The sequence below is a fragment of the Nicotiana sylvestris genome, chromosome 11 (genome assembly GCF_000393655.2).
Source record: "Nicotiana sylvestris chromosome 11, ASM39365v2, whole genome shotgun sequence".
In the NCBI taxonomy this organism is placed as follows: domain Eukaryota; kingdom Viridiplantae; phylum Streptophyta; class Magnoliopsida; order Solanales; family Solanaceae; genus Nicotiana; species Nicotiana sylvestris.
Window position 1 is genome coordinate 102,882,221 of NC_091067.1, and position 15,262 is coordinate 102,897,482.

The window sequence follows — 15,262 nt, forward strand, 5'->3', positions numbered from 1 at the left end:
TAGATATTTTGTAGATAAATTGTAGATTATTTGTATTCTGATTGTAGATGCTTTATTTTCTGTTTTCACAAATCAAAAACGACTAAAACTTCTACAAATCTTCTGTAAAAAATGCAATTATGTCGAAAATCCCATTTATGAGATTGGACGAATCTTTTATGATTTAAGAAGAATAAATATTGAAATAACACATGGAGCTAAGTTAAAACTTGTGACAACTTGTACATATAATGTGCAAAAATCTCCAACGCAAAAGAAGAGTGTCCAACTAGTGGAAGCCTGAGAACAACAGATTTTGCAGATCTGAATGAATTAACTAAAACATCCTTCAACTCCAACCCGAAAGAATTGCGTTCTGGATATTCTACACAACTGAAACGTAAAGCAATAAGGAATCAATTTCTGAACTGATAAGCTATATAGATTTCAAAGAACCGAACGCCTAGTGAACAGTTCTAATTTTAGTATTAACAGACCATGTTACAACCTCATCTTTTTATGGAATTTCCTGATAAACAAATCAACCACATTATCGATCTCGTCTTCTAGTACGAAATTCTGTCCTTCTTCCTTTTTGAAATTCCTCACCATATTTATAGCTGATGCATTTGGATCACCTAAATATTCATCCTCTTCATCGAATAACGAATGTGTCAAATCCGGATACTTATCATCATAATCATCATACTTTTCGCCGTTGCTCAATACTTTATGTTTAATAACAGTACATAAACGTGGGTGAGGGTGAGGGTTTGGGAGAGAGAAACGTGGGAGGGGTGGGATATACGGTACCTTGAATTAAGGAGGGATATATACTGCATTAATTGTACCCTTAAAATACACCATGGTATAGAATTGGTAATTTGGTATACTAAATGTAATTATATCAAACCTTAAACATTGAGGGTAATAAGATTTCCTATATAGTATAGGAATGTAAAAGTTCCCTTTTCGAAACGAAATGCACCCAAACTAATTAGCTCTTTCGTTAATTATATTAAAGTGTATTACAAACACTATTTCCTTTTTATTAGTACTTTTTTTCTTTCGTTTTTTTCTTTTCTTCTCCTTTTCCCCTTTTTCTTTCTCCCATATCCGATTCCTCCATGCTGATGCATTCTCCATTTTCGTCACTAATTTCACTTGGCAAAACTAATGAATTCCTGCTAATTTTACTATCACAAACCCCACAAGTTCTTCTGACCGTAAGGAGAAAAAAATTGTCGAATTTTTTTTTCCGGTGGTGTTAATTGGGTGAAAGTAGGATATGGTTATTCAGATTTTGAAGGTCTTGTTCCCTTCAAATATGAATCTCCAAAGTGCACAACACCTTCAAAATCTGAATAACCATATCCTACCTTCACCAAATTAACACTACCGAAAACATTTCTCCGACAATTTTTATCTCCTTCTTTTCAGAACAACCAGAGCCTTCTCGTTGTGAAGCTTTTGGTGGTTTAGGTTTGATTTTTAGGAATAAAATCACGTGAAATTGGTGACGGAAATAGTGGTTCTGGTCTTGCTGAATGTGATAGAAAATATGAGAATAGGGAAAGAATGTGGTGGGGTTTGTGATAGTAAAATTAGCAGGAACATGAGTTTTGTCAAGTGAAATTGGTGTCGAAAATGAAGAGGGCATCAACAATGGAGGAAATCGGATATGGGAAAAAGGAAAAGGAAAAAAGAAAAGAAGAAAAAAAAAGAGAAAGGTAAAGAAAAAAAAGTATTAATAAAAAGAAAATAGTGTTTGTAGTACACTTTAATACAATTAAAGAAACGGCTAATAATTTTGGGTGGATTCCGTCTCAAAAAGGGTGTATATGGACCAACTATGTGACAGTAAGGACATATATGGACCAACTATGTGACGGTAAGGGCATATATGAGCTAAAGTATTAACGAAGGGAAAATGTGCTCAATTTCGTATAGTACAAGGGTATATTTGGACCTTTTCCAAAGCCAATATATGCTCTTAAGACACAGAAGGAACATTTTCCAGAGAATTGCTAAAGCTATATATTCAGCCTATTCTGTTCTTCTCATTAACATATATTTTGCCAGATTCAACTCTTATGCTTCTAATGATTCAGCTTATCATTCATTACATCTATTTCCTCTTTTATATAGTAAGAGTGCTTTTGTCAAAATATATACAAGTGATCATCCTCTCGCAAAGCAGCCAAATCCTCCACTTGTGAGCCATCCGCCATGGCAATAGTGGTTCCTCTTTTACCAAACTTTGTTTCTGCATCCACCAAATAACATAGTTAGACAGGATTCGAATACTGTCTTCAAAAAGATCATAAGTTTCGTATGAGAGGACGATGTAATTGTTGAAGGGACGAATTCTACAATCTTTCAAAATTTAATCATCACCTGCTATACTTAGGAGATCTTCAACTGAATCAGGTAGATGGATTAATTTTCCTGCATTTCCTCCTTCGTTTGTTCTACGATTATCTGGATCATATCCATGAATTATCACTCTGGTAGGAAGTGTGTTTGACAGGACAGGAGTTGTTGTAGGTATTACTGCATGCAAAATGAGGGTTTAGAATCCTTCAAAGTTATTACTGCGAATAAAAGTATAACAGATAATAATCAACACTGTAGTAAATTTTAATATGAAGTGCACACTTTTTGTCATCAGCATTTCCTTCTTAATTACTCCCTATGTGTTAATTGTGTAACAATTTTAAGTGAAGCGCGAGCTTACTGTTTTCTTGTTTAGCTTGTCCTGCTTGATCTTGTGTCCCGACCTCAATAACTGTGGCTTCCTGCAACTGAGTGAGGCAACATAAAATTTTTATTCTGAAGGAAAAGAGACTTCAGAGGCTTTCATATGTCGGATAGTATAACATTAGCTTGCGCTGTATGTTAACTAAGAGGTCAGCTACACTTGGTTTGGTCATTGCAAATCATGAAATCTTTTCTGGACACAATTGTTTCCTGTTTCTGGACATTAAGAAAGAAAATTAAGCTCCTAGTTACCTCACTATCTAAGTCATCAAGAAATTCTGATATGAGTGGCATCTCTGCTAGCTCCTCCATTTTCAATCCCTTCAGATGCTGATAAATACCAGCAAAAATCAGGAAAAATGGTGACGTAAGTAAACAAATTACTACATAACTTGTTACATCCTATTAAGAGCTGAATGCTGATATGTTAAACTGTCATTTAATTGGAAAATGCCAGTATTTTTTTAAGGCTGAGACTCGATCACAAATAGAATGAGGTACAGGGAAAATGGATAAATTAAAGCTACCAAAGCATGCACCTGAACGAAATTGGCGAGAATTATCTTCCCGTCTTCTTTAAGGGGCTGCACAAGTTGCTTGAAATGATGATGATTAATCCGAACAACCTGAGAAAGCCTCTTACTTCTCACTGTGAAAGGTTGAGGGATATTAAATATCACACCTATGTCTCCAAACATTTCTTGAGACCCCAACTTTGATAGAAACTGTCAGTAGCAAGATTTGAACTTTTTATCAGAAGAATTAATAGTCATATATATCCCGATTAATTATGCTTTTGCATTAAGATTTTACTGATATGATAAATATATTGGATGGTTGCTACATAATGTAAATAGAGATAACAGAGATTCCTCTGGCTAGCATCAGTTTTAATACACATTTGACCTGAAAGTTCTATGTTTCTGTTGAGTTGTCAGCTTAATGTACATCATGTGTTGCAGTTCAATAAGATTTTAGCATTGTTGGTTTTTTATTATTTAGCACCATTGAACAGTGAGAAGATGAGATAGGTTACCTGTTCTGTTCCATTCTTGTATGTTATAACATCCTGCAGCGGTCAGTAAGTTAGTAACGTACTATCTGGTATACAAAGAGCAAATTAAAACTTGACTGGAATGAATGGCACGTACCACAGCCCCAGATACAACTATGTAGAAATCTGTCGGTATCTCATTTTGAATGACGATATCCACTTTTGGTGGGAAATATTCTGCTTTTATCTCTGAGACCTGTATTATTAAAAGTGAAAGCACATAGTTTAATTAATTATGTGGATTGCTGCAGTTGTTGAAGTTCAAAACAAGAACAACAACATGATTGCTCTTTGTTTCCTGGTAATTCTTCAACATTTCATTAGATTATGCTGGTATCAACAATTCAGTTTTACATATGCCTATAGAATAATTAGCTGCAGGGAGGTTAGGGATGAAAACATTACCAACTGGACTATAAAATCTTCGGAGACTCCTTTGAAAAGGTAGGTATTTTCTAAAGTTGTACGAAAGAGATGCTTTGAAATGCTAGATCTTATAGCCTTGGGCAAGTCCTCCAATACTTGTTCTTGTTGTAGTTCTGCTGTCTTGAATTTCAGTGTCAAATGTGCCAGCATTTGCTCTTTTAGTCCTTCAGGAAGTCTATTCTTGCTTGTATAACTCAGGATCTTATTGATCGCATCCCTCTGCAGGCAGTTTACAAGTAACTACGTTAAATCTTGAAAAGATGTGAGAAAATTAATGCAGGAAAATGATTATTACCATGGCGAATGTTCGGACAGCAGTATGGACAATAAGGTTAGTCATGTTGCCAATTAAATAGGCAGTAAGTCCAATGTTGAAAAGCATGTAAAAGATGGTGAAAATCTTCTCTTCAGTATTCACAGCATGGAGATCGCCATAGCCAACTGTTGCGAGGGTGGTAATAGACCAATACATGGAGTAAGTGTATCCTAGCCAGATACTTCTTGTTTTGAAATCAGGAACATTTGTTCCAATCCAGGTAGAGTCTGCATTATGATAACGTGTTGCCAGCCAGAAATAGAAACACCCTGCTGAATGCACTGCAAATAAAGTTACCTGTCGTTGAATACAACGATAAGAAGATCAATGCCATTTCAAGATGACATATATTCATGCCTATATATTATGATCAGGTAAAAAGTAATGTACTGTATAGCTAAGATGACAAGTATTTACACAAATAAGTTTACAGTATCTTGTCCAGAAGTAGCTGAATCGAGTGTCCTTCTCCAGCCTGGAAGGAATTAAGGGGAAGAGATTAGCTGATATAGTTTCTAACTCTATAGGAAGTGATGATATTTATGGAACACATAATAGAATTTCATGGTTAAGCATTATGAGTACCTTGAGAAGAATTCACTAACACGACGCAGTCGCCACAGTCTTAGCAAGTTGAGGAAGCCAAAGACTGGTCCTCGGTTCATTTTTCCAGTGACGATCCGGTTTATGGTTTGAAATGGTAGAGTTGAAGCTACATCCATTGGGAACCATAGATGTGATATGTACCTTTTCAAACAGGAGAAATCCAACAACATCAATTCCCTAGTCAAGCCCCTTCAAACTTTCACTACACCAATAGTACGGGCAAGGGGTGACAAAATGGTTAAAAGAAAACAGTTAATTACCCATATTATCTAATAAAAAATGCGCTGGATAATGAACTTTTAAAAACGTACGGGTCAATTATGAATAAGAATCATATTATCCATTTAGAAAATGGATAACCAATGGGTTTAACGTTTACATTTATAAACCCTCAAATTGGGGGTTTTTCAAGTTAGGGAGACTAGGAATTCTCCCAAAAGTGATCATATTCATAAAGCCATAATAATATGGTTACCCATATTATCCGACGGTTAACCCATTTTTTATCCGTATTAAATATGAGTCGGGTCGAATAATTTATCTGTTTTTTCATTAGCCGGTTTCGACCCGTCCCATATCTGACCCGACCCGCCCGTTTGCCACTCCTAGTAAGGGCCTTCTCTCAATGCTTTTTAAGTAGCGTTTATTGTTACTCCCTCCGTCCCAATTTAGTATCACTGTTTAGATTTTGAGAGTCAAGCGAATTTTATTTTTCTTTTTAAATATTTTGAATTGTTAATCATTAAGTATAACTTATAGAAGTTTTACATAGTTTCCAAATATGTAAATCTTATTTCAAAAAATTTAAAGATTTCATGTCTGAATTCACAAATAAAATTGAAGTGCTTGACTCTCAAATCCACACAGTGCTACATAAATTTGGACCTATTAAGGGATTAGTACCTCTCCATCTTCTAATCTATTAACGAAGGCTTATCGTGCTACAAACTTGTCAACATGAAGGTAAAATAAATAACAAAGAAATAAAATGTCAGCACCTGAAAACTCACTTTCATCTTAATCTTTTTATCAAGTATTGAACCAAATGATCAGCGTACCTGAAAGCAATTTTGTTGTGTTCTTCGACAAGCAAATAAGTAGATTTGTCCAAATATGCAACGAAGAAAGTGAGAATAATGTCAATAGCAAAGAAGGCGTCCACCACTAAATCAACTGGCAAAAGTCCTCCAGTTGCTGCCTTTTTGAATGCCAGCTCAAAGGGAGATGCCCAAGCTGAGTACACCACCAGTACCACCAGAAATGTTTGCCATAATCTGCATTTGCCATTAGGTTTTTTTTAAAAAAAAGAGTGAAAGTAAATGTTCCTTCCGTACATTAATTTACTTTGACATATTTTTCATTTAGTTGGTACAAAAGAAAATGATATCTTCCTTAAATAAATTCAAGACATACCACGTCCAACCAGTCAAACTAGCATATAAAGGTCCAGATTTATAGGTAATATTTTTAAGTTGATTTAAGTGCTTTAGAATATTTACACATCTTCTAACCATTTCTTTTGTCCAGTTAAATAGTTCTATTTTGATTTAGCATTGAGGTTAAAATATAACAACAACATAAGCTTAATTAGTGTTTTCTGCATGCATTGGAGGAACATATATATTTGATAATGAGAATAAATAAAGAGAAAGTTGTACAGAAGCTGACAGTAAAAGTGAATCTTCTAAAAATATTATATAGTACCTTACTAATAATCAAAAGAAAGACATTACTTTGAGACATTTTAAAAAGAAACGAAGTCAATATTTGGATCAATAAGAGTATTTGTTCAACATGTATTTGAACAAAAATATAATACAGTATAATAGCTTATCAAATTCTCCTTATTTTTCTTAAGCTCCCTATATTTATAGCTAAACTCGGTCAACGCCAAAAGGAGTGATAATTTATTCTAGAAGTAAAAGCGGATGTTCTAAGTTCCAATTTATGTGGTAGTATTTGAAAATAAAAAAGATAAACTTTTGATACTTGTGGTCTAAAATAAGTCATAGACATTTTTGTGACTATAAATTATTTTATTATTAGTAAATTGAGAAATTTAAAGTTAAATTCTTTATAAGTAGAGAAGTATGACAATTTTCTTGAACACACTAAAAAGGAAAATATAACACTTAAATTAAATCTAATTTACACGACCTTTTCCGGTTGTGCATATGGTCGGTATAGATCTGACAAGTGTATTTACTCCCAATAATGAAAAGGGCTTTGAAATTGGAATTGTGTCTCCATTTAATGATCTCTGCTTTCTAAAATGGTAACTTTAACATGAAGTAAGTTTTGTCTCTTCAACCAGTAAGTGTCAAAAGTCTCCACGAGATCTAATTAATGAGAGTGGGTTTCATCAACATAAAGTGAAAGTACTCAGCCTTCATTAAAGGCCCTTAAATTTAGGCTATCCATATTGTCACGAAAGTCACATTGGTTCTAAAGCTAAAAGGTGTAACAATATCACTCCATCTAATTCTCGAACACACTCAACAATGGTCTAACTGTCAACCCCTCCCAGCTACCGGCGAATTTCGGATTTTAACCTTATGAATTCGATTATATTTTTAGTACAAATTTGATTTACTAGGTTGGAATTAGTTATATATACTTATATATATAAGGTTCGAACGAAAACTTCTAGATTCAGATGTTTAAGAGTTTGTCTTGATTTTTTTACCGTAGTTGAACTTTACTTTTTTTTTTTTTTTTAAGAATGACAAAGAGTTTACAATAATTAATTTTATTTTCTCCAAGAGAAAAATATAAATCTTTTATATTTGGCTAGCCCCTTTCATGGAGAAAGGGTTTTGAACTTTTAGAAATTGAAGATCATTCCGCCTCACACAATAACACATAACATCCACAATGTAGTCCTTAATACAGTCTTTATTAGGAAGAGAATTTATTCTCTTGATAATTTTTTCTCTTTTATATTAGTAAATTGATATAAGTCAATTGACCAGATCATATTAAATTATAATAACTTCTTTGATATATTTATGTTTTGTCATCCAATTTATTGTCGCTAAAGTTTATTTAGTTAGCTCTTGTTATTTCGATTCCAATAAGATGAACCAGTAGTTACATGCAAAGAAACTTATTCCCTCCGTTTTAGTTTAGATGAGCTAGTTTGATTCGACACGGAGTTTAAGGAAAAAAAAAGAAACTTTTAAAATTTGTGGGACCATGACACGTGTGTGGTTATAAAAACTTCTCATTAATGGTAAAATGGGTAAAATAAAGAGTTTAAAGTTGAATAGTATATAATGTATTTTGGAAAATATATATTTTCCAAATTTAAAAATATATAATGTATTTTGGAAAAGTACCTCATTTTATTTGAAAGAGATAAACAACTAACCGAAAAAAGGAAATTAAGGAGAAGAAATGTTGAAGGATAGGGACTTACCTGTATCTACGATCATAAGGAGCAATAACAAATCTTTTAAGCTTAATAGAGTTTTCACCAATCACAGTTCCAAAAGCTGGCAATATGCTGCTCGAAACTGAGGCTATGTTTCGTATTTCACCGCTGGAATGCCGCCGAAACAACAACGGCATCGGTGACCTTGTCTCCGATAACGGCACCGGCGACCTCGCCGTATCCGAGTACGACATTTTATTTTATTTTTTGCTGAGATTGAAGGGAGAATTTGAGAGGTTTTTTAATAAATTGGGTGGATTTTTTCTGGAGACTTAGTTTGTTTTTCTTCTTTTCTGATTTCCAATTTGCATATATACTATGAACATTTAAGGGAAGGGAAGGGAAGGGAAGGTAGTGTTAAGCATTACCGTATAGAGTAGTAATTTAAATGGAGATAATTTAGTTTTTTATAATAAGGGGTAGAGACAGAGAGAGAAAAGTGTTGACTTATATATGTATAACTAAATAAACCTTATCTTTGTTCTATAATTGAAGTACTAAACGGGAAAAGTTGACAAGTCCCAAAATAGTAAAGTTATATAAAAGAATTAGAATGGAGAAATCCTCATGCTTACGCAAAACTTAACTTTATTTAATGAATATTTTGAACATGAAGATCGAAGAGTACCATCTTATATCGGAGAAAACAGGGTATGAAGCATGGGCCTAGGGGCGCGGAACGAGTTCATTTAAATTCCTTTTGTTAGAAAATTATATACAAGGTTAAAATTATTCTTTTATGTATATATATAGTAAATATGGAATTCTTCTGAGACGAGGGTCTATTGGAAATAACATTTTTATCCTCACAGGATAGGAGTAATGTCTGCGCATATACTACGTTCCACGACCTTACGGTGTGGGATAATACTCGGTATGTTGTTGTTGTGAAATTCCCGATTATTAACGTCTTTGTGTGTTTATCTTTTTATATTTTAAATTTTCCTAATGAAAATTCTGGCTCTATAATATTGTAAAGTGTGACTAGCAAAAGTTGACATTTGTGCATGCATCCGAACTCTTAATTAATCAAGATTAGGGTCTAGTCGTTGACTTCGTGTGATCTGGCTTTCTAAAATCAGCAGTGACTTATATAGTTGTTTGGAATCATGTGGAATGAAATTAAATGCACCCCTTCAGAATTGTTTAATCGGATGTCACCGAAGGGCACCTTCACACCATCTGACCTCATAGCAGTTGCAAACATCTCTATCTGTAACGTAACGTGATGCAAGCCCGGTTGTCAACTTTGTCTTTTAAGGCCTTTTTAGCAAAATCGCCTAAGTACTAAGGAATAAAGTCAATTTTGCCCTTGAATATTATCTATTCGAAATGGGACAGTTTTGTCATTCGATTCACTTTTTGGCACAGAAATAGTCTCACCGTCAATCAAGTAGCTCAGAAATGCCCTCATAGTTAGTCAAGCATCTAAAAAACACCCTCTTCGTTAACCAAGTAGCTTAAAATTGTCCTCTTCACTAATAGTTGCTCCAATTGGATTGGCAAAAAATTAAAAGGAATAGTGAATTTCGGGGTGGGATATTTAAAATATCTAACTTTGGTTGTGAGTTATGACAACGACTCTTTAATCTTTTTAAATAAGCAAAGCATATGAACCACTATTTGACACAATGATAGATAGATATATAGTGTACTTCAGAAGACGAAAATTTTATATAACACGGGCATGCAACAAAAACAAAATTTTCCTGCAACGGGGATGCATCAATTTTTCACTAAACCATTTTCTTTAAACTCTAATGCTAGTCTTAATGAAAAATTGATGCACAAGGAACGCATTTAATTCACTTATTAGTGCTAAAGGATCATTAAATAGCAAAAGGAGGATCACTCAGGAAAGCCACCAAAACTCATTGTCAAAAGAAACTATTTCACTATGTCACAAAAGATCGCAAGCAATTAATTCACAGTCAAACAACTTAGTGTGTAGAAGCTATTTGATCAAGACACACAAATTAGTGACTCACAGCCACATAACACTAGAAAATACCAAATCTCTCAAAATCCAATTCTAAAAAACTTTTTTTTGGCTTCAAACAGTAGCTGCTATTATTGAGAAATCATAAGAGTACAAAATACATAAGAGTTAGCATCCAAACTCTCTGTCCCAACAGAGGAGGAACATGCTCCAACCAGTACATTTATAGGCCATCACATAAGTAAAAAATAAAAATTGGGGACGACAAATTCTATGCCAGACCCATGTCATATACATGAGGATATCAAGGCACATCAAAATTATAAAGTCTTAGCAATTGTCGATCCAGTATGAAGTTGTTCTTCTTTTTTTTTTTGTCGTTCGGAATGATGAGAATTGGAGTCTATCCATGTTAACATCTCCTTTAGCCTCTGTGGGAAGTTGCTGGAAGGAAGTGTACCAAGTAATAGCATTATGTAAGCCACAATTAGAAAGATTGTCGGCCACTTTATTACATTCCCGATAGCAATGTCTCAGCTTTACCTCCTCAAAATACTCCATCTTCTTTCTTATGTGAAGAATTCTACAATGTGCAATTGAAGAGAGAAACTGAGATTGAGAATTTTCGAGAGAGAATCGGACAAGAGTTATGCTCTGTGTATTGATACAACTGATTCAACTACTAAGAAGGAGAAGCTACAGTATATTTAACTAACTAATCACCTTAGGACAGTTGTAGATCACTAACACTAACTAATAATATAGTTAAGTTAGGCTAACTAAAGTTAACTACTAGGGTTAACCTATATTCTTTACACCCCCTCAAGCTAGGACTAGGAAAGATATTCAAGCTAGCAAATAGAAATGCTGAATGCGACCAAGTCCCTTTGTGAGTATATCAGCTTCCTGATCAGCTGTAGGACAATGGAGAGTAGAAACAAGACCAATTGAATCTTTTCATGAACGAAATGACAATCAATATCAATGTGTTTCGTACGTTCATGAAATACAGAATTGGCAGCAATAGCAAGAGCTGATTTGCTATCACTGTATATAGGCACAAGTGAATTATGATCCACTCCTAGCTCCTTGAGTAAACTAATAATCCATGTAATCTCTGCAACTGTGGATGCTAAGCTGCGATATTCAGCTTCTGCTGAGCTTTTAGAGATAGTGGATTGCTTCTTAGATTTCAAAGAAATCAAGAAAGAGCCAAGCTTGACGAAATAGCCTGTTACTGACTTTCTTGTGTTGGGACATGCAGCCCAATCTGCATCAAAAAATGCTAAAAGTGATTCAGAACACTTAGCAGCCAAGAAAACTCCCAGACCAGGACTGCTTTTGATATATCTAACCACCTTGAGTGCAACTTCCATATGAGAGACCTTGGGACTATGCATGAATTAGCTCAAACTTTGAACAACAAAAGAGATATCTGGTCTTGTAACAGTCAAATAAAGAAGCTTACCCAAAAGCCTTTGATATGGCCCTAGATCAGTCAATAATATGTCATCAGAAGTACCTGTATGAGTGTCAAATTCAACAGTAGTGACCTTCACATTTGGCTTCATAGGACAGGAAACATGTTTAGAGCCTGATAGCCCCAACTCAGCTATGAGTTCTAAGGCATACTTGCGTTGATGCATTAATATACCATCACTATTTCGTGCAAATTCTATGCCCATAAAGTACTTCAGCTCTCCTAGGTCTTTGATCTTAAAAGAGGTTTGTAAATCATCCTTAGTCTGTTTGATCATGATGAAGTTGTCTCCAGTGATAAGAAGGTCATCAACAAAGACCATAACTACCACCATGTGATCTCCTGATCTTTTGATGAACAAAGAATAATCTAAATGACTGTTGAAATCCAACATCCACCAAGGCTGATGTGAGCTTGAGATTCCACTGTCTAGATGCCTGCTTAAGTCCATAGAGGGACTTAAGTAGTTTGCAAACTCTGAATTCAGCTTTTGGTCCATTGAAACCTTGAGTTACCTCCATATATACCTCCTCTGATAGATCTCCTTGCAAGAAAGCATTGTAAACATCATAGACCACTGCCTTGAAGCTGCAATAGACAACACACTTCTGACAGTAGCCATTTTCACCACAGGTGAAAAACTTTCTTGGTAGTCTAAACCTTCTCTCTGATTATACCCTTTGGCCACCAATCTAGCTTTGAACCTTTTAACTTCTCCTGATGCCTTATATTTAATCTTATAAACCTATTTGCATCCTATTGCCTTTTGTTCTTGTGGCAAGGATATTAGTTCCCAAGTCTTATTGTCCTCCAATGTTTTGATTTCTGCCTGCATTGCCTCTACCCACCTCTTGTCCTTCACTGCCTCTAAATATGATGTAGGTTTCATTTCCATTGAAAAATTTGCCAAGTAGCTTTGATATCTTGAAGAGTTACTATCATATCCAATCACCTCTGAAATAGGGTACTTGCAGCAGCTTGTAGAACTTCTCTTGTCATCTCTGACATAATCCTTAAGCCATATGGGAGGCTTAGATACTCTTGTGGATTTTCTATGTTCCTCATCATCAGGCAAAATAAGAAAATCACCAGGGCTATCCACACTGTTATATTCAACAGGGTGTGAAATGTCCTGCTCATCTAAGATAATTGGAGTTGGAGTTGGAGAGCATGACATATTGGTTCCCTCAATGTGTGTATCAGTAGCAGAACTGACTGCTTTCAGTTCTTCATCACAATCTTGTCTTGGCACTGGAATTTTATCAAGGAACAATGATTCTGATGATCCTTCAGCTATGTGGAAGGGAAATATATTCTCATAGAATACTACATCTCTGCTTATAAAGAATACTCTATTCTCTAAATCCAAAAGTCTGTAACCTTTTTGATGTGCAGCATATCTTAGGAAGACTGACCTCACAGCTCGAGAAACAAATTTATCATGGCCTGTCAGATTAGTAACAAAACATAAACATCCAACTACCTTTAAATGTGTCAATGAGTGTGGCTTATTCAGAAGTAATTCATATTGTGACTTATGTCCCAAAACAGAAGAGGGAATTCTATTAATTATGTATACAGCAACATCAATACAATGTCCCCAATATCTAACAGGTAAGTGGCCTTGATATCTGATTGCTTGAGTAGTCTCCAGTATATGTCTATGTCTCCTTTCCACAACTCCATTTTGTTGGGGAGTATATGGATAGGAGCTTTGATGAACAATCCCATGCATTTGAAATAAGTCACTACATGCACTGTTAAAAAACGCACTCCCATTGTCTGATCTAAACATCTTAATTTGCTTTCCAAACTGTGTTTTGATCATACTAATAAAGTTCTTGAGTAGGAAAATAACATCAGATTTGAGTCTCATAAGAAATACCCAAGTCCATCTGGTAAAATTATCAACCAATGTAAGAAAGTATTTCATGCCATTATGAGTAGCAATCTTATAGGGTCCCCACACATCCATATGGATCAAATCAAAAGAATGTAAACTTCTACTAGTACTAGTTGGAAAAGGTGCTCTAGCTTATCTAGCTAGAGGGCAAATTTCACACCTAGACAGTGAGTCATTATTTATTCTACTACCATAGTGTTGTATACTAGGAATCCTTCTGAGAACTTGAATTGGAACATGTCATGTTCTTCTGTGCCATATTTCCATGCCTCCTTCTTTACTGGTAGCTGCAAAAGCTCTATTCACATTCTTCCCTAAAGTTGTTGACAATATGTACAGATCTTCTTCTCTACTACCAATCTCCTTCACCCTCCCAGAGAGACTGACATGAGGTTAAACTTAAAAGCAAGTACATTATAACTAGGGATTTTGCCGCATTTTATACTCATTCTTGCTTACGCTTTGATTATAAATTCATACAAAATAGTCCCAAAAGGCTCACAATTTGTGCTTGATTGCAGGTTTGATCTACAAAGTGACTACGATGTCAAAGATCTTCTCAAAATGAGTGAAACCTGCACAAGAACTGAAGACAAGACAAACTCAAGAAAAACATGCCTAGTGCGGCCGCACTACACTTTGTGCGGTCCGCACTAGGGGGATTCAGAGAGCTGGTATTTCAGGCATTCAGAGAGCTAGTAAACTCTTTTGATCCTTAGACCTCTTTCTTTCAAGAACCATGATACAAGCCTATACCCGTTCTAAAAAATACCCTCTCTTATCACCCGACCTTTCCTTTAGCACATGACAAAAGTATAAGTATGGGGGAGAGATGAGGATTGCAACAAAATGGTAAAAGGGCACAAAAATAAAGAAAAGGAAAGGCAATGAAAAAGAAAGAAAAGCAAAAAGACAAAAAGAATGCAAAGTATGAAAAAGAATAAAAAGGGATTCAAGAAAAGCAAAGAATGAAAGGTGTGGAAAGTTGAGAAAGGAGAAAAAGGTTTGAAATGCATAAGATAAAGTGACAGTGTGTATCTCTAACCCCTTAGAAAGAAGTGAAATAACTCAAAGAGTCAAAAGAATGTGTGTCAAATGAATCAAAAGAAGTGCTTAAGGGAATATGGAACCTACTTAGACCAAAACATGTCCCACCCTGAACCAAAAGCCTTCACAATATCTCCACAAAAACCCTATATGATCTTGATTTGAATAAGACTTACATTAGTGGATACTCACATAAGGGGCAAGCATATGGTACTTAGAGCTGGGCTTGTGACTTTTTCTTGAGAGAGATGAGTGAATTTCTACTAACCTCATTTGTGTGCCAATATTCTAAAAATGAGGTTTGCTTAGGGAGAGTTGA

The 15,262-nt window shown here is 35.0% G+C and overlaps 2 protein-coding genes across 5 annotated transcripts; both read right to left on the reverse strand.

Annotated features, from left to right (window-relative positions):
- Nucleotides 1–1,881: 1,881 nt before the first annotated feature.
- Nucleotides 1,882–8,959, reverse strand: LOC104246930 (potassium channel KAT3-like). 4 transcript variants are annotated; one of them, XM_009802839.2, is made up of 13 exons: nt 8,560–8,957; nt 6,200–6,415; nt 5,121–5,282; nt 4,953–5,010; nt 4,515–4,832; nt 4,199–4,438; nt 3,891–3,989; nt 3,776–3,808; nt 3,279–3,464; nt 2,992–3,069; nt 2,717–2,777; nt 2,377–2,532; nt 1,882–2,245 (listed from the first exon to the last, which is right to left on the reverse strand). In XM_009802839.2, exons 1-13 carry the CDS (start codon nt 8,766–8,768, stop codon nt 2,142–2,144), a joined length of 1,920 nt encoding a protein of 639 aa, XP_009801141.1. In that variant the 5' UTR covers nt 8,769–8,957; the 3' UTR covers nt 1,882–2,141. The 4 variants fall into 4 exon arrangements, with proteins under 4 accessions (XP_009801141.1, XP_009801140.1, XP_009801142.1 ...); XM_009802838.2 differs by having other exon boundaries at nt 2,717–2,783; XM_009802840.2 differs by lacking the exon at nt 2,992–3,069 and having other exon boundaries at nt 2,717–2,783.
- A 2,400-nt stretch (nt 8,960–11,359) lies between these two features.
- On the reverse strand, nt 11,360–11,889 carry LOC138881420 (uncharacterized mitochondrial protein AtMg00810-like). Its single transcript, XM_070161643.1, has 2 exons — nt 11,511–11,889; nt 11,360–11,427 (listed from the first exon to the last, which is right to left on the reverse strand). Exons 1-2 carry the CDS (start codon nt 11,887–11,889, stop codon nt 11,360–11,362), a joined length of 447 nt encoding a protein of 148 aa, XP_070017744.1.
- Between the last annotated feature and the right edge of the window lie 3,373 nt (nt 11,890–15,262).

Bases quoted from the DNA above. Each gene is read 5' to 3' on its own strand.
- LOC104246930 (XM_009802838.2), bottom strand. From the start codon at position 8,768: ATGTCGTACTCGGATACGGCGAGGTCGCCGGTGCCGTTATCGGAGACA. The intron at 3,990-4,198 runs GTAATGTTTTCA...TTAATAATACAG, and splicing joins AAGATTTTATAGTCCAGTTG to GTCTCAGAGATAAAAGCAGA. The intron at 2,246-2,376 runs GTGATGATTAAA...TGGTGGATGCAG, and splicing joins AGATCTCCTAAGTATAGCAG to AAACAAAGTTTGGTAAAAGA.
- LOC138881420 (XM_070161643.1), bottom strand. From the start codon at position 11,889: ATGGAAGTTGCACTCAAGGTGGTTAGATATATCAAAAGCAGTCCTGGT. The intron at 11,428-11,510 runs GTACGAAACACA...ATTGTCCTACAG, and splicing joins CAATTCTGTATTTCATGAAC to CTGATCAGGAAGCTGATATA.